Source organism: Peromyscus eremicus, chromosome 1 (assembly GCF_949786415.1).
Source record: "Peromyscus eremicus chromosome 1, PerEre_H2_v1, whole genome shotgun sequence".
NCBI classification, from domain to species: Eukaryota; Metazoa; Chordata; class Mammalia; order Rodentia; family Cricetidae; genus Peromyscus; species Peromyscus eremicus.
The window spans coordinates 81,351,189-81,371,752 of record NC_081416.1 but is presented as its reverse complement, the minus strand read 5'-3'; the positions used below and the strand labels follow the sequence as shown (position 1 = coordinate 81,371,752).

Below are 20,564 nucleotides of genomic sequence, written 5' to 3'. Positions count from 1 at the left end.
CCAGGTAGCAAGTACATTTATTTACTGAGCCATCTTACTGGCCTCTGACCTGGAACTCTTAATCTTCTTGCCTCAGCATCCCAAGTGCTGGGCTTACTGAGATGAGCACACACTTCTATACAGTATTTCTTCTGTAGCATTCATATAATCTGGTAGCTTTTGTTTTTGTGGTACTGGGGATAGAGCAGCACCCTTATCTTTTCTGTAGAATGTTCAGGGACTCGTTCATAATCTTAGCTTCTCCATATACTAGGTGACTCTTTTTCTTATTGGAGGAGTTGCTGTAAACTGAGGTAGCATTACAAGCCTCAAGCAAGTTTGTGGTAGAGAGCTATGGTGACCGAAAGGTGGGGAAGACAGACTCGGTTGGTTGATGAGTCGCATGGCCATGTATCTCCTATACTAGCTTATTCTTAGAGAGCTGTGACAGCAAGGGAGGAAGAACAGGTGTGTTTAGCTTGCTCTGAATTATCTATGTTCTCAGAAGACACAAAGGCCCCACAGTCAAGCCTCTCAACCCCATTTGTAGAATCACAAGATCCCATGGCCAGGTCACATTCCAGACCAGTTCAATTAGAAACTCTGGAGATAGGACACAGCCACCAGCATCTTTTAAAGCTTCCACCTTTCCCCTTGTGCAGTCAAGGTGAGGAACCTAGAGATTTATAGCCTTGGGAACAACAGCTCTGAACACTAATTCTTGTTGGCTCAGCAACATGACACGTTGGCAACCTGACATGTTGGCAAACCAGTTTTGTGATACTGTAAGCATTTTCAGAGACACAAGCTCATACAGGCACTTGGATATCTTTTATCTTTTAAGTGATAACTAAACCTTGGCCTCTGGTGGCCTCGTGTGGCTCATGTTACCTGCGAGTCCAGAAGCTAACTGTAGCACTCAGCAGGTGTGCTTTGCTGAATATAGCTCTGTTCAGTTGGAACCTCCAACTTGCCCCTGCATGATCCAGAAAGCTCCATTCCTGCCTCTCTCTCCAAATCCTGCCTATTCATAGTCTTCAAACAAAGGAAAGGCACCAAAAAGCCCAGTTCTACATTCTTGGTGGCTACTACAGCTTCCTCCCCTGAAGTTGCCAGCCACCCAAGTCCCTGCCTAAGCACTCAGCTTTTGACTATACTTGGGCACAAACCCATCTTGTGGTAGACAAGTCAACATGCTGTGCCTACAACCTATAAAGTCTCCCCACTTTTGTTTGTGGGTGTGGCTGGCTTCTCTGGCCTCAATCTCTGAGACTGGAGAACCTACTTGGGAGTTACTTTCTTCAAATAAACCTGTTGTTATACTTTTTCAAATTGGCTTGATTTAGCTTACTATGTGGGTGGAGAAACCTGTTATGGGGAGTGGGTGGGCACAAAACCTATTAAGTTCCACCAGTGTGAAGAACTGAGCAAATGTGTCTATTGAGATAAATGGCACCCTAGCAGATAAGCTTTCTAGCATTTGATTCTTTTCTTCCTTCCTCTCTCCCTCCCTCCTTCTCTCTCTCCCCCTCTCCCCCTCTCCCCTCTACCTCTTTCTCTATCTATCTTTCTCTCCTATTTCTCTCTTCCTTCCTTTTTTTTGAGACAGGGTCCCTCAATGTAGTCCTAGCTGTCTTAGTGTTCACTCTGTAGACCAGGCTGGCTTTCAATTCAGAGATCCATCTGCCTCTGCCTCCCAAGTTCTGGGATTAAAGGTGTGTGCCACAACACCCAATATAGCATCTAATCCTTTGCTAACTGTTCCAGTGTACTGAACCAGCTTGCTTAGGGCTAGTGCTCTTCCTTGGCCTCTTTCAAAAGATATTCTGAATTCCTTGATGCAATTATTTCTGAGCTAACATAGTAGTAATGCCAGTACTTGAGAAGCTGAGGCAGGAGACTGTGTGAGCTTTAGGCCAGGTTGGGCTACATAGTGAGTTCTAGGCCAGCCTAGACTAGAGTGAGACCTTATCAAAGAAAAAGAAAAGAAAATATTTTCTGCCAGACAGATTACTTTATTGTATGTTTAGTATATATATTTACTTCTTTTTAGTTATATTTCTCTCTCTCTCTCTCTCTCTCTCTCTCTCTCTCTCTCTCTCTCTGTATGTATGTATCTCCTGCTAAAAAATTATATGAACTCTAGGGATGTCGTTCAGTGGTAAATCACTTGCCAAGTGTGTGTGAGAGTCAATCCCTAGCATTGCAGACATGACAGTTGTGAAATTATAGAACAAGTCACCCTCATATTACACAAGAGAGTGCACAATACAGTTCTAGGATTTTGTAGAAAAGACCTTGTCCTTTCACTTGCTCAACTAAGTAGATTTATGTTCTTTCTTGGCAGGTGTTTATGGAATTTTGCCGGGTTAATACTGAGCTAGGAGCTAGAGTCCTAAGGTTTGATCCTGCTCTGCTTACATGGCATTAGGGAGGCAGAAGGGCAAGTCCAGAACTCTGAGCCAAGTCCAGAGGTTAGAAAAGCCACAAATGCAAAGGAACACAAGCTTGTGATTGGTTACTTGCAATTGGGTGCATAACCATACCCACTCCATGTGCCAGGAGTGCCCTGCAGTCCTGGCCAAGCTCCTGATGCTCCATTAAGATGTTAGGAATTCAAAGGTACATTTCACCAGGGGTCAAAGGCTGCCAGTTTTATTCACTGGATTACACTGTCATCTACTGGTGTGTAGTAGATAATTTATGAATAAAATTCATTATTTAAGAAATAGCTTTTGCTAGGTATGATGGCTCATACCTGTAATACTAGCTCATGGGAGGCTGAGGCAGGAGAATTGCCATGAGTTTGAAGCCAGCCTGTATTATACAGTGAGTTCCAGGTCAGTCTGAGCTATAGTGTGAGAGCCTATCTAAAATCTAAACCAAACCAAACCAATACAAAAAAAGAATAATGGCCTTCTGTGATCAACCTGGTTTATATACAAGCATGTTTCTTTCCTCCTTTTCTTCTCAATACTGGAAATGTGACCCAGAACTTGGGACATGCTAGGTAAATCCTCTACAGTTGGGCTCTACCCCAACCATATAAGCACGTTGTTAAAAGTTATGTATGACCAGAGTGGTGCAGGGTGCACGCCTTTAATCCCAGCATTTGGGAGGCAGAGGCAGGTGAGTTCAAGGCCAGCCTAGTCTACAGAGTGAGTTCCAGGACAGCTAGGCTGGTTATACAAACAAACAAAAAAGGTTATGTATGCAGCATTCCTTGTGAACGCTATAGCTTACCATAGAGATATTTGCCTATCCACAGTTATTGCTGCTCTCTATATAGCAATGAATTAGAACCAACCAATCTGCATGTCCATCTACAGATAAATGGATAATGAAAGTCTGATACATATATAAAATAATATGACTATTATTTGGCTCTAAAGAAAAATGAAATCACCAGGTGTAATAGCACATGCCTTTGATCCCACACATGCATTTATTCCCAACACTTGGAACATAGAGGCAGGATTTCTATGAGTTCAAGGCTAGTCTTGTCTACATAGAGAGTTCTAGGCAAGACAAGGCTACATAGAACATGTCTTTAAAAAACCTCCAAAATAAGTGGGCAGTGGTGGCGCACGCCTATAATCCCAGCTCTTGGGAGGCAGAGACAGGAGGATCTCCATGAATTTGAGGCCAGCATAGTCTGCAAAGTGAGTTTGAGGACAGCCACAGCACTTACACAGAGAAACCCTGTCTCAAGAAACTAAAAAACAAACAAAAACCCAAAATAAAATAATAAGTGTTCTGTATATATGTGCCATTCTTTTTGCTGGTTTTCTGTCTTGAAGTTTCACAATAGATACCTCCAAAATTATGTTCATGAAGAAACTTTAGAAAATGACTTTCTCCTCCATCAATGGCATAGTAGACAGCGATAGCCAGGACTCAGACACAAGATGAGTCACTCAGGGTGACTCACCTACAGATTCAAAATAGCCTCAAGGTTTGTATTTTAAAATATTTCTTAGCCAGGCGGTGGTGGCGCACGCCTTTAATCCCAGCACTCGGGAGGCAGAGCCAGGCAGATCTCTGTGAGTTCGAGGCCAGCCTGGTCTACAAAGTGAGTTCTAGGAAAGGCACAAAGCTACACAGAGAAACCCTGTCTTGAAAAACCAAAAAAAAATTTCTTATTTACTTATTTATTGTGTGTATGCATGTACATGTATGTAGAGGGCAAAGGTCAACCTCAGATGTCATTCCTGAGGTGCTATTTCATTTTTTTATACAAGGTCTGTCACTGGCCTGAGGCTCACCATGTGAGCTAGGCTGGGGGGGGGGGGGAGTCAGCAGTCTGATCTTGTCTCTCTCTCTCTCTCTCTCTCTCTCTCTTTTTTTTTTTTTTTTTTTTGGTTTTTCGAGGACAGGGTTTCTCTGTGTAGCTTTACACCTTTCCTGGAACTCACTCTGTAGCCCATGCTGGCCTCGAACTCACAGAGATCCTCCTGCCTCGGCCTCCCGAGTGCTGGGATTAAAGGCGTATACCACCACCACCCAGCGCTCATTTTTTTATACAAGGTCTGTCACTGGCCTGAGGCTCACCATGTGAGCTAGGCTGGGGGGGGGGCAGTCAGTCCCACGATCTTCTCTTATCTCCACCTCCCCAGTGCTGGGGTTACAAGTGTACACCATCATGCAGGCTTTTTAATGTGGTTTCTGTGGGTGAAACTCAGGTCTTCATGCTTATATGGCAAGCTATCTTCCTAGACCACAGGGGTTTACTAATATTTTCCATGTTATTAATCTTGAGTTTGTTGATGCATATAATCTTCGTTTGTTTGTTTGTTTGAGATGGGATTTCTCTATGTAGCCCTGGCTGTCCTGGAACTTGCTGTGTAGACCAGTCTGGCTTCAAACACACAGAAATCCTCCTACCTGTGCCTCCCAGGTGCTGGGATTAAAGTTCCGTGCCACGATGCCCAGCCAGTACATACAATCTTGGCAAGGAAAAAAAGAAAAAAAGAAAAAGAAAAAAAAAAGAACCCACAAAACCCAACACTTCCTCTGTAGAGTCTGCATAGCTATTATAGACGCACAAAAAGAACTAGAAAAACCCAAGAGTTAGAACATTCCATGCACTGCCTCAGATTTTGTATTTTGGTGAGACACAACTACCTTCTTCCCCTCCCCCAGCATTGGGTGGTGTTGGAAAGACAGCATTAAAAGCTGGCGAAATATTAAAGTTGCAAAATACATATGAGCACATGTACATTTAGGAATATAGAGATAAGCACTTATTTTGAGCCATTGTTAGTCTAGGCACTAACTATAGTAGACCCAAGTGTTTGCATCATTTTAAATTGAAAACATTTGGCCAAAAAGATTATAGTCACGGCTGCATTGGCTTACTGATGTTATGTCGGAGATGGAGTTATGAAATTTGGGGTGATTCTAACAAGATCTATCTAGAACCACAGTAATATATGTACTTTGGGTTTTTCCATAGAATTATGGTCAATGTTAATTTTCTTATTTGCTTCTGTAAATGGACCTAGTGTTCCATTGCAAAGGGACTACCTGAGGAAATTATTTAATCCAACGGAGGGAGTATCAACCTTAGGGTGTTTTCTGGGGAAACATTAGATTATTTCACCCTCCTCCCTATAGTCTTCATAGATGGATGCATGAAGAAAATCTCTCAACTTCTGGGAAGGGAAAAGTAGGTGTGTAGTGCATCAGATACATTTCAAGACTGCACTGTGATCATAACCAGCTGTGAGATCCTTAGTACTCAATAGTGTCTTAACTCATTTCCACAGAAAAAGGACATCCTTCTTAAATAAACTGGTTTATTTGTTCTTTTCCTTAAAAATAGAGTAGAGGTACCATTTCTTTTTCCTGGAAAGATTTTTAGTTGAGATAAAATTTTGTAGGTAGAAATTTCAGTTCTAGTTCCAGACTCATTAGCCATGTAACTTTGGGCAATTAAATTATCCTGTCTATGCCTTGGTGTATAATGTTGTTAGGGAAATTAGTATCAGTGCTGCAAGAAATGTGTTAAACAGGATACTGTGAACTGAATTGAGTCTCCTCAAAGTTCATATGCTAAAGTCCTAATTCACAATGGTCAGTATTTAGAGATGGGGCCTTTGGGAAGTGAGTAAGTTCAGAGCAAGTCATGAGTGTGCGGCTTGCGTGACAGGGTAAATGCTCTGGATAGAAGAGAGGCCAGGGTTCTGGTTATTGTTCATTGATAACAGCATCTGCATCATCAAGTGTGAAGGCCTAGGTTTGATCCCTAGTGTTAGCATACACATACATGCATGGGAAAGGGAAAGAGAGGATGTAAATAAATAAATATATGTTCTCTCTCTGCCATACATCTCTACCATGCAAGGACATGACTTCCTGGGGCTGTCAGTGTGGCCCACAGTAGAATGCCTGTCTAGCGTATGCAGGATCCCAGGTTCAATATCTACAGGGCATCACTTTCTGTCTGCAAGCAAATAAAAGACTTCCTACTCAAGTCTAACCAAGCTGACTCTCTCGTCTTAGACTTCAAGCTTCTAGAACTGTGGGGGAAAAAATCTGCAATATTGGTTCCTAGTCTCTAGACTCCTCCCCCATTCCTATCTCTGCTTTGGATATAGGTCTTGCTATGTGATGTAGACTGACCTTTGATTTGTGATATCCTGCCTAAGCCTCCCATGTACTGAGATTATAGACCTGTGCCTCCATGCTCACCCTTAGACAACTATTCTTCTTAGAAGATTGACCTAATGAAAGGAAGTTTCTTCTCTGCGCCCAAGGTAGCAACAGTTTATGTGTGAGTTTTCCTGACTAGGTCAAAAGAGACAATCCTGCCAGGTAGACCTGAAGATTCTTTGGCCCTTTCCAACCTGAGCATGCCTTTCCTCATCAGGGATGCGCACTGATACTGACTTGGCTTACAACTCCATAGATAGGATTGCTTGTTTTTATGACTGGCAATAAAAGTTATTTCATGGATGCAGACCCAGTAATTTCATGCCTTTAGAGATGATCTCAACCGGGAAAAGGAGAGTAGAGAGAAAGCAGGCTTAACTTAAGCTTTGTGATTAGGAAGAGTCTAAGTGTAATAGAATTTGAGGTGTCAGTATGACAACCTGTATTATACCCCCTTTACTTCATAGAGCTGACTTTGCAAATGGCTTAGCAGGTGTAAGTTAAGAAAATCAGGTGTACCAGATGGTAATATTTGGGATATTATTAGCTATAGTTAGGTCGTCATTTTTTTCTTTTGAAAGGAGAAAATCATGAAAGAAAATGGAGCCCATGAAATTTTCTCGTAAGGAGAAGAGAAATATCATAATTACATTCTAAAATTAAATACATTTGTTTATGGTTTCTTTGCTTCTGCTAGAAGGTAAAGCTTGTTGAGTGCCAAGATTATTATTTGCTCTGCATCCCAAGAACCTAATGCAGCAAATGTGCTGTAAATATTTGGTGAAAAAAGCATAAACACAGCTTATGAATGAATTAATGAGTGAGTACGTGTGCCATGGTGTAAGTGTAGAGGTCAGAGGACAACTTGTGGGAGTCAGTTCTGCCTTTCGACTGTGTGTATTCCCAGGATCAAATGTGGCTCACTGAGCCATCCTGCCTGCCTTAAGAATTATTTTTTTATGCTGGAGATTCATTCAAAATGTTGATATCTTACTTACTGTTCTATCACTGTGAAGAGACACCATGATAAAGGCAACTCATAAAAGGAAGCGTTTAATTGGGGGCTTGCTTACAGTTTCAGAGGGTGAGTCCATGATCAACATGGTGGGGAGCATGGCAGCAGGCAGGCAGGCATGGTGCTGGAGCAGTAGCTGAGAGTTTACATCTGATCTGCAAGATGGAGGCAGAGAGTGAGCACTGGACCTGGCCTGGGCTTTTGAAACTTCAAACACCGCCACTGACACACCTCCTTCAACAAGGCCACACCTCTCAATCCTTTCTGACAGTCCACCAACTAACTGGGAAACAGACCTTCAAATATATGAGCCTGGGGGGGGCACTTTCATTCAAACCACTACAGTTAGTAGGAAATGAGAGGTGCTGTGGGATGTTCTGTATGGCACATGTGTTGCTGATTAGTCAATAAATAAAACACTGATTGGCCATTGGCTAGGCAGGAAGTGTAGGCGGGACAAGGAGGAGAATAAAGCTGGGAAGTGGAAGGCTGAGTCAGAGAGACACTGCCAGCCGCCACGATGACAAACAGCATGTGAAGATGCCGGTAAGCCACGAGCCATGTGGCAAGGTATAGATTAATGGAAATGGATTAATTTAAGCTGTAAGAACAGTTAGCAAGAAGCCTGCCACAGCCATACAGTTTGTAAGCAAGTGTTTACTTGGTTGGGTCTGAGGGATTGTGGGGCTGGCAGGTGAGAGAGATTTGTCCTGACTGTGGGCCAGGCAGGAAAACTCAAGCTACAGAGAGGTGAGGTCATTCCAAGAGCAAACTAGCCTAATTAGTAAATGGGTTAAAAAAAATCCATATTCTAGAAGAGAGAGGAGAATAAATTCTCTAAAATCATGTCCTTGACTTGGAATAAACTTCCAGGAGAAAGAAGAAATCTTGAGAAAGTAGAAGAAGCCAGGCATGGTGGATGCCTGTTATCCCAGAAGGATTGCCCCAAGTTTGAGGCAGTCTGATCTATGTAGCAAGCTCCAGGCCAGCTTCAGAAAAACCCTGTTTTGATAAAATAAAAGAACCTGAAAGACAAATCTTTGAAGAGCTTCGAGACAGCCTGTGAGGTAATGGGGACTCACAGGTACTTTGGGAAGTGTGAAGCCATTCAGTGATTACAAGAAAAGCTCAAGTGTGCGCATAGACCCCCAGCAGGGTAGTTGCCAGGTTGTTAGATTCATTGGAATGATTGTTCCTCTGCTGCCTTTGCGCATGTCGCCTAAGTGTGTGTGTGTGTGTGTGTGTGTGTGTGTGTGTTACATGCATGTACATGTGCAGGTACACATGCATGAAGGCCAGAGGAGGATGTTGGCTGTCCTTCTATATCACTCAGTACTACTTTAGAGACAGAGCTTCTCATTAAGACCTCAGGCTGGCAGCTGGAAAGCCCCATCCATCCACCTCACCCCCAAACCTCAACACTGGGTTACAGGTGTGAGTAGCTATGCCCAGCTTTTTTGTTCATTTTTACATGGTGCTGGTGTGCAAACTCAGGTCCCCATGCTTGACAAGCACGTACTCATTACCTACAGAGCCATCCCTCCAGCCTTTCTGAGCCTAAGTCAGCATGCTCACGAGAGGCTTTGACTCTGCAAATCATCACAGGTGTTCTCCAGATCCTTCTCTCCAGGGAAACAGGAGAAAAAAAGACAGTTCCATCACAGAGGTGGAAAATCTCCCAGAGAGAGCCCCTGGCAGCTGGAGTCCAATTTCTTGATATTTCTGAAGCTGGAATCTGTTATAACTAGAGAATGCTGAAGGATAATGGGCTCCTGTTGCTAATGAAACACTGAGATCAGAACACAGAGGTGCCTCTGCCAAGCAGAAACCAGCCTTTTCATAAAGCACATATTGTAATAATTCTGCGACTAGCAAGCAGCTCTTAGCTGTGCCCCCCTCTCTAAAGGCTTGATTAGGCCACTTCCCTTCTCTCTTTTATTAGAGACATGACTCTCTTTCAAAGTGGAACTTAGGTTTCCATTACCTCTTGGCATTTTGCACCCATTGTCTCCCATCTACTGTGTCATGTGGCTCAAATCAATGAGCAGTCAAGGTTGGCAAGCGATGCCTCACGTTTATAAGCACCCACAGCCTCAAGTTCAAAAGCACAGTCATGACCTTGTGCTCTCATTCTGGAAATCTGTGCTCAGCTGTTTCAAACCTCTTTGTCTTAATCGGTTGTGGCCAATTACATACCACCTTCACCCAGCATGATCAAAGCAGCTAATTTATAGTAATGTGGGCGTAAGTGCCAGCTGGAAAGGCATGGTTTCAGGCCACTGTGGCTACAAGTGGCAGAAATGTAGTGCAGGCTAGCCTCAACAGGGACCTCCTGGTGTTGTGTGAAAAGTCCAGTAGAGCTGGATCTCAAATGATGTCAGGAGCCTTTGACCTCTCTGTTTAGGCTTCAAGTTTTTACCACTCGGTAGCCACACAGCTCCCAGGTTTACTGACTGAGCAGCTCCAGGCTGTGAATAAATACACACCTTTGACCCAGTAGCACATCCGAAGTCCCCAGGCAGATCCTGAGAGGTACCATGTGAGTCACATGCCTATCACTGAGGCAGTAGTGATCACATAGGCATAACTTCCTCTGATGAGATTTGGATAATATTTGGATGTTGGGCCGGGTGGCGGCGGTGCACGCCTTCGATCCCAGCACTCGGGAGGCAGAGCCAGGCAGATCTTTGTGAATTTGAGGCCAGCCTGGTCTACAGAGCAAGATCCAGGACAGGCACCAAAACTACACAGAGAAACCCTGTCTTGAAAAATTAAAAAATAAAAATAAAAAAGAAAATCTGGGTGTTGGGGTTGGAGTAGGGCAGTTAGGCCCCACCAAGTCTTTTTTTTTTAATCATTGATTTATTTTTATTTTATATGCACTGATGTTTTGCCTGCATGTGTGTCTGTGTGAGGGTGTCAGATTTCTTGGAACTGGAGTTACAGACAGTTGTGAGCTGCCATGTGGGTGCTGGGAATTGAAATCAGGTCCTCTGGAAGAATAGCCAGTGCTCTTTACCACTAAACCATCTCTCCAGCCTCTCCCACCAAGTCTTAAGGCCAGAGACAGGTCTCCTATGGAAGAGGGGAGAGGATTTTTCTTATATTTATTTATTTATTTATTTATTTATTTATTTATTTATTTATTTATTTATTTATTTATTTATTTATTTATTTTTTTGGTTTTTCGAGACAGGGTTTCTCTGTGTAGCTTTGCGCCTTTCCTGGGACTCACTTGGAAGCCCAGGCTGGCCTCGAACTCACAGAGATCCGCCTGGCTCTGCCTCCCGAGTGCTGGGATTAAAGGCGTGCGCCACCACCGCCCGGCCTTATATTTATTTTTTATTGCAAGCCTAGCCTTTAACAGCTCCTGCCCAAGAGGATTTTTTTTTTTATTCATCAATCGTATTTTATTTTTGGTACTTATTATACCTGGGCATAGTGTATTTTTTACATTAATTTCTACATTTTTGTTGGTTTGAAATGTAATCATTACAAAATTAAGTTACATTACTTGAAGTCTGTGAAACTGGGAGAACAGTCTTGAGTTTCTGCATTTAGCCCTCACTTCTTGACTCCACAGAGGATTTTTCTCAAATGAGGGAATTCTGGGACAACAAAATACCACATGCTTCTAGAAATGAAGTTTTCCACAGCGCATTTGGGCAGAGTAGCAATAAGCCCACTGTCTGGATGCAGTGAGTAGTCTCAGCTGCTGCCCTTGGTACTGGTGGTTGTCTCAGTACCCTAGAAGAAGCAGAAGAAAACTGGAAGTGGGTGGGTAGCAGTCAATTATTGGACCATGTAGGAGTCAAGGTGAAGGGCAGGTTTAATGAGTGAGGATTCAGAGGGATAGCCACACCTAACAAATGTAACCAGAGCCGAGTACCAAAACATTTCATGGCAAGGCTTTTAGAGGGGAGGTAGATATGGCTGGAATGCTTGCATATGATTCCAGACAGAAGCCTTCTAGCTGACATGTTTGCATTTTTTCAGAACTGTTTATATGCTTTTTCTGAGAAGCCTTTTCTAGGCTCCACTTGCCAAGAATAGGTAAACCTTCTGACAGAGGGTTCTTGTCTGTCACCCTGAGAAATTCCACCATAACACTTTTATAGCCATCATATGTACTAGAAATGAATGTCCAAACCCACCCACTTTGTTTAAAGCTTGGCAGATATTTCAAGACTGAAGGCCTTCGAGGATGCATGTATCTCTGTAGCTCAGACAGACCTTGAACTTTCAATCCTCTTGCCTCAGCTTTCCAGGAGCTGTGAGCGACTGGACCATCAGGCCCAGCAGTATAATTCTCCATTGTTTTTTTTTTTTTCAGACAAGGTCTTGCTTGCTGTGCAGTCAGTCCTAGGTTGGCCCGGGACTGCCTGTGTAGCCCAGGCTAGCTTCAAGCCCACAGTCTTCCTACCTCAGCTTCCTGAGGGCTGGGATTGCAAGCATACACTACCATGCCTAGCCTGAGGGTCCACTGAAAGCCTGCTTCATGCCTGGACTCTGTTCTCTGTCCACCCACACAACAATTGTCAGCAGGGACTGTAATCACAAGTTCACATGTCCCCTTCCTTTCCTATGTGCATCTGGAAGGAAGAAATTACTCAGGTGCTTGAAAGGTGATCAAAATCACACAACACAATGTCCCATTCTTGATAAATGAGCTAGTAGGTAAAACTGAATACCATGTGTTAAATAGCTTTGAATTAATAAGAAAAGAAGCTGCTGGGGGAAAATTAACTGTTGTGCGTCTTCTCCCCTAGAATACTTTTAGATCTTCAAGACACCATGTTTAGTTTGGTTTGTGTGGTCCCGCTGGGCATCGCCATGGTGCAGATTCTGACTTGGAGCTCCTTCTCCATCAGGAACAGAGCAGACTACTCAGGGACTGTGTAAGCACAGCAGCCGGCCGTGCTGGGCGGTGGTGCCGGCAACACTCCTCCAAGTGCCTGTCAGTCCTTACAGGTTATGCTGTGCTCAAAGGCAAAACTAATCTTTACACCCTCTCGTTTGTTTAAAAACCAAAGCAAATAAAACAAAACCTGACTGCGTGTTTTGAGAGCTTTTTGACTCTCTAAGTGACGGCCTCTGTGTGAGCTGTTTCCTGGCATTCTTACAGCCTGGGACCTGCAACTCATCACCACTGGACTGCCTTGTGTTCCTAGAGCCGGCAGGTCAGTGCACACCACAGCTTAAAAGTTCTTCAAACCTCATATTGCTTCCTTGACAGATTTTTGTGAAAAGACAGCATTCTTCCCTCCTTTTTCTACTGGGGCTTGGACTCTTTTATGTGTTAGGCAAATGTTCTACCACTGAGCTACGTTTAAAATTTTTTTTTTTTTTAATTTTGTGTCAGGGTTTCATTAAGTGGTCCAGGCTCTCTTTGAACTCACATTGCAACCCTGGCAGACACTGAACTAGCAATCCTCCCATTTCAGCCTCCCAAGTAGTTGGGATTACAGATCTGTGCCACCAAGAACGGGCCTCCTCCACACCTTTCCCCATCAACACTGTATTACCATTGTCTGCATATTTTTCTGTGATGAAAAGCCATGAAGGTCACTACACTCCTTGATTTGGAAATGTGTTACAAAACTATTACAGTGAAAACACCATAGTGCTGGTACAAAAGCAGACACATCAACCATCAGAACAGGACCAAAAGCCTAGAAATAACCGCCACAGTTACAGTGAACTGATTTTTCAACAAGGAGCGCAAAGATACAGTGGAAAAAGGTCAGCATCTTCAATAAATTGATGTCAAGAAAATGCTACATATGGAAGAATGAAATTTGACCCTCATCACACACCAAATATAGAAGTCAAGTAGAAATAAAGACTCAAATACAAGATTCAATACTGTAAAACCACTGAAGAAAAACACAGAGGATAAAGAAACGGGATTATATAAGACTGAAAAGTTTATATAATCAGAGTGAAGAGACATCACACACACTGGGAGAAAATATTTGCAAACCGTACACCCAAGAAGGGACTGATATCTAAAACATGTAACAAATTCAACCCTAATGTACAAAAACAAACATACTGATTTAAAAATGGACAAAGGAGCCGGGTGCGGTGATGCATACCTTTGATCCTAGCACTTGGAGGCAGAAGCAGGCAGATCTTTGTGAGTTTGAGGCCAGCCTGCTCTACAAAGCAAATTCTAAGCCAGCCAGGACTACACAGTGAAAGAGAGAAAAGAAATCCGTATTTAATATAAAAGTGTGATGGTTATCTTCACTGTCAGTTTAATTGGATTAGGAGTCACCTAGGAGACATGCTTCTTAGCGGTCTGTGAGGGTGTTTCCAGAGGGATATAGCTGGGGGAGGAAGAACCACGTTGAGTGTGGGCACAGCACCATCCTGGTCTGGATTCCCAGCCTGAGTACAAAGGGAGAGATAAGAAGGTTACAGCACCATCGTTCATCTCTGCTTCCTGAGGTGACACCGTGTGACCAGCTGCCTCACAGTCCCTCCTCTGCCGTGATTCTGCCCTCTCAAATTATGAGTCAATATAAACTTTTCAACCTGTAAATTGCTTTCTGTTAGATATTTGGTCACAGAATCAGGAAAAGTAACCATCAGTGAAACTTTATTATAAAATTTGCAACATGATTTATAGCAAATAATAAAATCCATCAGGGGTTGTGGGGGAGTGGGGTCTAAGTCAATGGTAGACTTAGCATATATGAGGTCTCCTAATTTCTCCAGCACACAAATGAATTAATTCAGTAAGATGTAACTTTTTTTTTTTTTGAGACAGGGTTTTAGTTTGTATCCCAGACTGGCCTGGAACTTGCTATGTAGTACAGTCTGTCCTCAAATCTAATGGCAGTCTTCCTGTCACAGCCTATTGGGTATTGGGATATAGGCATGAACCATCACACCTGGATGACTGTATCATTTATTGTAAATTGCATGTACAGAAACTTTTACTGTGATCTGCTCTTTCTTACAGATTCTGCTCTAAATTTTTAAAAGTTTGTGTGAGATTGAACTCACGCTCTCATGCTTGAAAGTAAGTGGTTTCCAAGTCTGACCATTTCCCTAACTGCACTGTAGGCTTTTATAATCTGTAAAACAATTACAAAATCAAGGCTGTTTTGGACAGTGTTAAGAAAATGAAAATGTAATCCACAAACTGCAAGGCAATGTCTACAAAATGCCTAGTGATAAAGGACTTTTTTGGAACAATTACAGGCTCCAAATGCAGTTGAAAATGACGATTTCATTTAAAAAACATAAAAATTTGAGTAGATATTTCATCAAAGAAGACACATAGTACCTGGAAAGGTGCTTAATATTATTAGCCATTAGGAAAACGTGAAACAAAATAATAATAGCAAAAGATAACACTGTATAAGATCAGAATCACTGAAATAGAGTGAATAAACCAAATGCTGAGAAGGATTTGGGTTTCCCTAACACACACATTCTTAGTATGAATTAAGCTGATATAGATGCTTTGAAAAATGGGAAGTTTTCTTGTAAGGAAATACACATTTCACATTTGATCTAGAAATCTCACTGTTAACTTGCCCAAGAAAAATGAAAATTCATGTTCGTACACAACACATATGTAAATCCTTATGGCGGCTTCATTCATATATCAAAAATAATGGAAACAACCCAACTGCCCTCTGACTGGTAAATTGATACATAATTGTGGTACATCTACATCATGGATTACTTTGCAGCAATACAAAGGATATTTACTGAATGTCAAGTACTTTAAGTCCAAGAAGCCAGATGAAAAATACAATGTATTGTGTGATTCCATTTGCAGGATATCCTGGAGAATGCAAGCATGTCAGTGCAGAAGACACAGACGTGGCTGCTATAGCCTACAGTTGGGTGTTGATTGCAAAGGGGCACAGGAATTTTTTTCTGTAGGGGGTATTTTGTATCTTAATTTTGGTGGTGGACACACAATTGAATATATTTGTCAAAATTCATGAATTATACACGAAAGACAACAAATCATCTTTAAAAACATAAAGGTGATGGTAGCACTTGTTCTCATTGTGTTCTTAGAAGGTGACCTTGCTGTAGTCTCACAGATGCCATCAGGAAATGTTACTATTGCTTCTGGATTACCACAGTAGACTATAAAATATCTCATGACTCTCAGATACGTTTTGTTAGATGCATCATTGCTTCTGTCCAAGACCCTCCCTCTGTCTTCTCTTTGTAAACCATACTGAAAGCTCCATGTTTATAGACTTCTGAAGTAGTACACCTGGGAGATTTCTGCAAACCTGCATTTTAACCAACACCAGTGTGATGCTAGTGTGGAGGCCTGTCCATAGCACTGGGAGGCAGCAGAACGTTGAGACGATGAAGGTATTGTCTAAGACTGGCAGGTTAAGATTTTGTCTCACCCCTTTGGCAGTGGAAAGTTGTGGTGCCTTGCAGGTTGATGCAGGAAAAAGGAGGGAGTAAGAGAAACACTTTCACCAGAGTCATGAGGATTAAAAGAAAGGACACACATAAGACACTCAGCACGGTGCCTGGCACCAAGTACATGCTGTCACCGTTTTAAGTGACAGGTGGTACCCACACAGCAATGTGGGAAGGGACTCTCTTTCTGCATGAGTAGGCTGTGACCTAGATCTAGAATTCCATGAGTCAGAAATATGTCTTTTTCCATGTTTATGTCTTGAGTTCTTCCCGGATGCTTCACAATGGACTGGGCAAACTTCATACTATGAAACAGCAGATGGAGTATGCATGCATGTGTGCCTGCCTGTCTGCATGTGATACACATGTATGACAAAGGTAAAGGATTTTATTTTGTGTCAAATTGTGTGATCATTTGTTCAATACAGTTCTTATAATAACACCATCTCACTTAGAAACTTCGTCATAGTTATGTGCTATTTGGAGTTGATTATTTCCCATTCTATGAGTGTTATGGAACTCTGAAATGGTGAGACTTATTTTCAAGGTATGTGGGAAAACACTTTTCCACTTCTCTTGTGGATTGTGTAAGGGCAGACACATGTATAATAGAATTTGAGGAAATGGTCAAGGAGTCATGATTCACTAATGAAAGCAAGCATGCGATCCTATACCTTTGTGCATGAGTGGTTTTATTAATTACCATTTTGGGTGGATGTGTGTGTACATGTGTGTGAGGGTGCACATGCATGTGTTTGTATACTCATGGAGGCCAGAGGTCAGTATTGAGTGTTTTCTTCATTGCTTGCCACCTTTTATCTGTCTTCTCATCTATCTACCTATCATCTATCTATCTATCTATCTATCTATCTATCTATCTATCTACCTACCTACCTACCTATCATCTATTTATCTGTCTATCTACCTACCTATCTTCTATCTATCTATCTATCTATCTATCTATCTACCTACCTACCTATCACCTATTTATCTATCTACCTACCTATCTTCTGTCTATCTATCTATCTATCTATCTATCTATCTATCTATCCATCTATCTATCTACCTATCATCTATCTACCTATCTATTATCTATCTATCTATCTATCTATCTATCTATCTATCTATCTACCTTTTTACCTATCTATCTACTGATCAATTGATCTATTGATCTATTTGACGAAGAATCCCTCACTGAACCTGGAGATTGTCATTTCAAATAGCCTAGCTGGTGGGTAAACCTCAGGGACCTTCTGCTTCCCTGGTGCTGGATCCCAGGCATCCCTATGCCTGACTTTTATGTGTTTCCTAAGGATCAAACTCAGATCCTTATGCTTGCAAGGCAAACAGTTTACCAACTGAGCCCCTCATTAACGATTTATACAAATAAAATTGTTGAAGTTATAGATTTTCCATGAGCATGTGAAAAGCATAATGGAAGTGACTAGACTTTATGTCTCCTGTGTCCTGGTGCAAATGTTCATTTGTTTTTTATGATAAAACTGGGATAGGGCAGCCGAGTGGTGGTGGCGCACGCCTTTAATCCCAGCACTTGGGAGGCAGAGGCAGGCGGATCTCTGTGAGTTTGAGGTCAGCCTGGGCTACAGAGTGAGTTCCAGGAAAGGCGCCAAAGCTACACAGAGAAATTCTGTCTTGAGAAAAAAAAAAAAAAGATGGGATAGGGCAAGATAAATTCACATGGAGTATGGAAGTTGACAGATGAATGGATAAACAAAATGTTTATTCAAATGTATGTATACATATTTGTGTATGAATTTTACTCAGCCTTAGGCATGACATTCTGACACATGCTACGATATAGATAAATTTTAAATACATTATACAGAGTGAAATGCCAGCCGTAGAAGAACGCTTTGATATCACTTATGTGAAACACTTGGAATCAAATTCCTAGAGACAGAAAGTAAAATGGCAGTTGTCAAGGTGTGAGGGGAGGAAAGATGTCAAATGAGTGGTCAACAGCTGGAGAGTTTTAATTTGAAAGCGTGAAAAATTGTAGTGATGGATGGTGGTAAGGGTTACATATGCAAATTTCCACTCTTTAAAAAAAGCCTTTATTTTGTTTGTGCAAGTGTCTGTGTCTTAAGTCTGTGTGTACATGTACTAGGATACACATGTGGAGGTCAGAAGACAACTTGCAGAAGTTGGTTCCTTCCTTCTACCATGTGGGTCCTGGGGTCTAAACTCAGAAGGCCCGGCTTAGTGGCAAACACTTATCTGCTGAGCCATCTATCCAGCCTGAAATAATAATAAAATAATAATAATAATAATAATAATAATAATAATAATAAATAATGATAATATAATAAAATTTTCTCCTCCTACTTGTTCTCCTTTTTGAAAATGGCCATGTACTTTGTCTTTAAAGTTAAAACTATGGAACACTCCTTAGATTTTCATGTCACCCTTGTGCAGAGAGTTTGCTAATCCTCTCTTTGGTTCCAGTTTGAGTGTATGTGCTGCCAAAGTGAGAGATCTGCCTGCCTCTGCCTCCTGAGAGCTGGGATTTAAGACATGTGCCACCACCTCCCAGCCTGTGATTAATTTTTTTTTTTTTGGTTTTTCGAGACAGGGTTTCTCTGTGTAGCTTTGCGCCTTTCCTGGAACTCACTTGGTAGCCCAGGCTGGCCTCGAAATCACAGAGATCCGCCTGACTCTGCCTCCCGAGTGCTGGGATTAAAGGCGTGCGCCACCACCGCCTGGCGACTAATTTTTTAAAAGAGACAATGTCTTGTTATTTAGCTTACCTTGGCCTAGAACTCACTATGTAGCCCATATGGACTTTGACTCACAAGCTTCTGCCTCAGCCTTGAAAGTGGAGTTTCAGACATGCACCACCATTCCTGCTTCATGGCGGGTTTGGTTTTATGATTCTCTGATATTTTCTTTCTCTCTCTCTCTCTCTCTCTCTCTCTCTCTCTCTCTCTCTCTCTCTCTCTCTGTGTGTGTGTGTGTGTATGTGTGTGTGTGTGTGTGTGTGTGTGTGTGTGTGTTTTGAGCCAGGGTCTCATGGAGCCCATCTCAAACTTGCTATGTAGCCAAGGATGACCCTGGATTTTGGAGGTGTGGTTGTAGGTTGTGTGTACATTTGTGGAGGTCGGGGGACAACCTTGGGTGTTGTTATTCCAACCCAGGCATTGTCTGCCTTTTTGTTTTTTTCTTAAAGATGTGGTGTCATCTTTAAGAAAGCTATGCTGCTTAAAAAAAAAAAAAAAAAAAAAAAGAGTGGAGCCGGGCGGTGGTGGCGCACGCCTTTAATCCCAGCACTCGGGAGGCAGAGCCAGGCGGATCTCTGTGAGTTCGAGGCCAGCCTGGTCTCCAAAGCGAGTTCCAGGAAAGGCGCAAAGCTACACAGGGAAACCCTGTCTCGAAAAACCAAAAAAAAAAAAAAAAAAAAAAAAAAAAAAAAAAAAAAAAAAGTGGGTTCTGGGTATGAGACTTAGGGGCTCATGGTTGCAAGGAAAACACTTCACTATCTTCTCAGTGTGACCTTGAACTTCTTGTCCTCTTGCCTTCCCCTTTGAGTGCTGGGATTACAGGTATGCACTGCCATGTCCTGTGTACTGAAGCTCTAAACCAGGACTTCATGTATTCTGGGCAAACCTTGAGCTACATCCCTAGTCTCGATCAGTTTATGTGGTATCGAGGATTGCACCTCACACTTTTCATGCCTTCTAGGTGAGCATGGTATCAGCTGAGCCACAGCCCAAGCCCCAACTAAGCCTCAACCCAGGCCTCATTCTCCCTCACCTCCAACAATGAGTTGTACTCACAGTAAGCATGAGGAAGATCCTAGGCTTATTATAAAAGAAGCCCAGACTATATATGGGCATTAAAAAATGAATCATAGTTTTCTCTAGAGAAGGGAGATGGTTCTGTATGATTTCCGGGTTGGTGGATTACCCAAGCATCCTCTTTCATCAAAATGTTCTTCCTTATTTCTGACCACTCTGTAGTTGTGCTAAAATAAAGCAGTGGCCTTTACCATGCCAGCAGACATGTGGTTATTCAGTGGCCAAGTATACAGACTCTTCTAGATAACTCTTGTTTTGTACATACATATTTGTTCTACTAGAAAATATTTAGATTTTAAAAATGTTTTAAAAGCATTCTCATGGTCCAGGACAACATTTTTTTCTGTTGCTTATGAGATACAAGTTTGAATACTCACAAAATAAGGTCTTACAGTTTCAAAGTAAATGTATCAAAATGAGGTGTCATAAAGTTATATTGTGAATTGAGTGGAGAGTGAGCAATCACTCAGAAGACCAAACCCACATATGTACAGGAGAGAGCAATTAAGAAGCCATATAAGAGTTGCTTTGAAAGTGCATTTAAAACAAGATGAAAGAGCTCTGGACCTTTGAAAATGCCCCAGAAACAATGAAAACAAGAACTTTCTCCTTTCATCAGACTTCTGACTCATAAACCCACTTGAAAGGTCCATATTTACTTTATATATATGTAATATATGTATGTATAT

The 20,564-nt window shown here is 42.0% G+C and overlaps 1 protein-coding gene and 1 non-coding gene across 2 annotated transcripts in view; one reads left to right on the top strand and one right to left on the bottom strand.

The window, feature by feature from the left end:
* The window catches only part of LOC131914840 (transmembrane protein 180-like), a 38,110-nt gene extending 25,403 nt beyond the window's left edge, over positions 1-12,707 (top strand). Inside the window, exon 7 of the mRNA XM_059267570.1 lies at positions 12,418-12,707. Within this exon, the coding sequence (XP_059123553.1) occupies positions 12,418-12,550 (133 nt within the window). The 3' untranslated portion in view covers positions 12,551-12,707. The remainder of the gene's footprint in view (positions 1-12,417) is intronic.
* A 5,744-nt stretch (positions 12,708-18,451) lies between these two features.
* On the bottom strand, positions 18,452-18,558 carry LOC131902884 (U6 spliceosomal RNA). The gene has a single exon (XR_009377160.1). It is a non-coding gene; the product is annotated as a U6 spliceosomal RNA (small nuclear RNA).
* Positions 18,559-20,564: the final 2,006 nt, after the last annotated feature.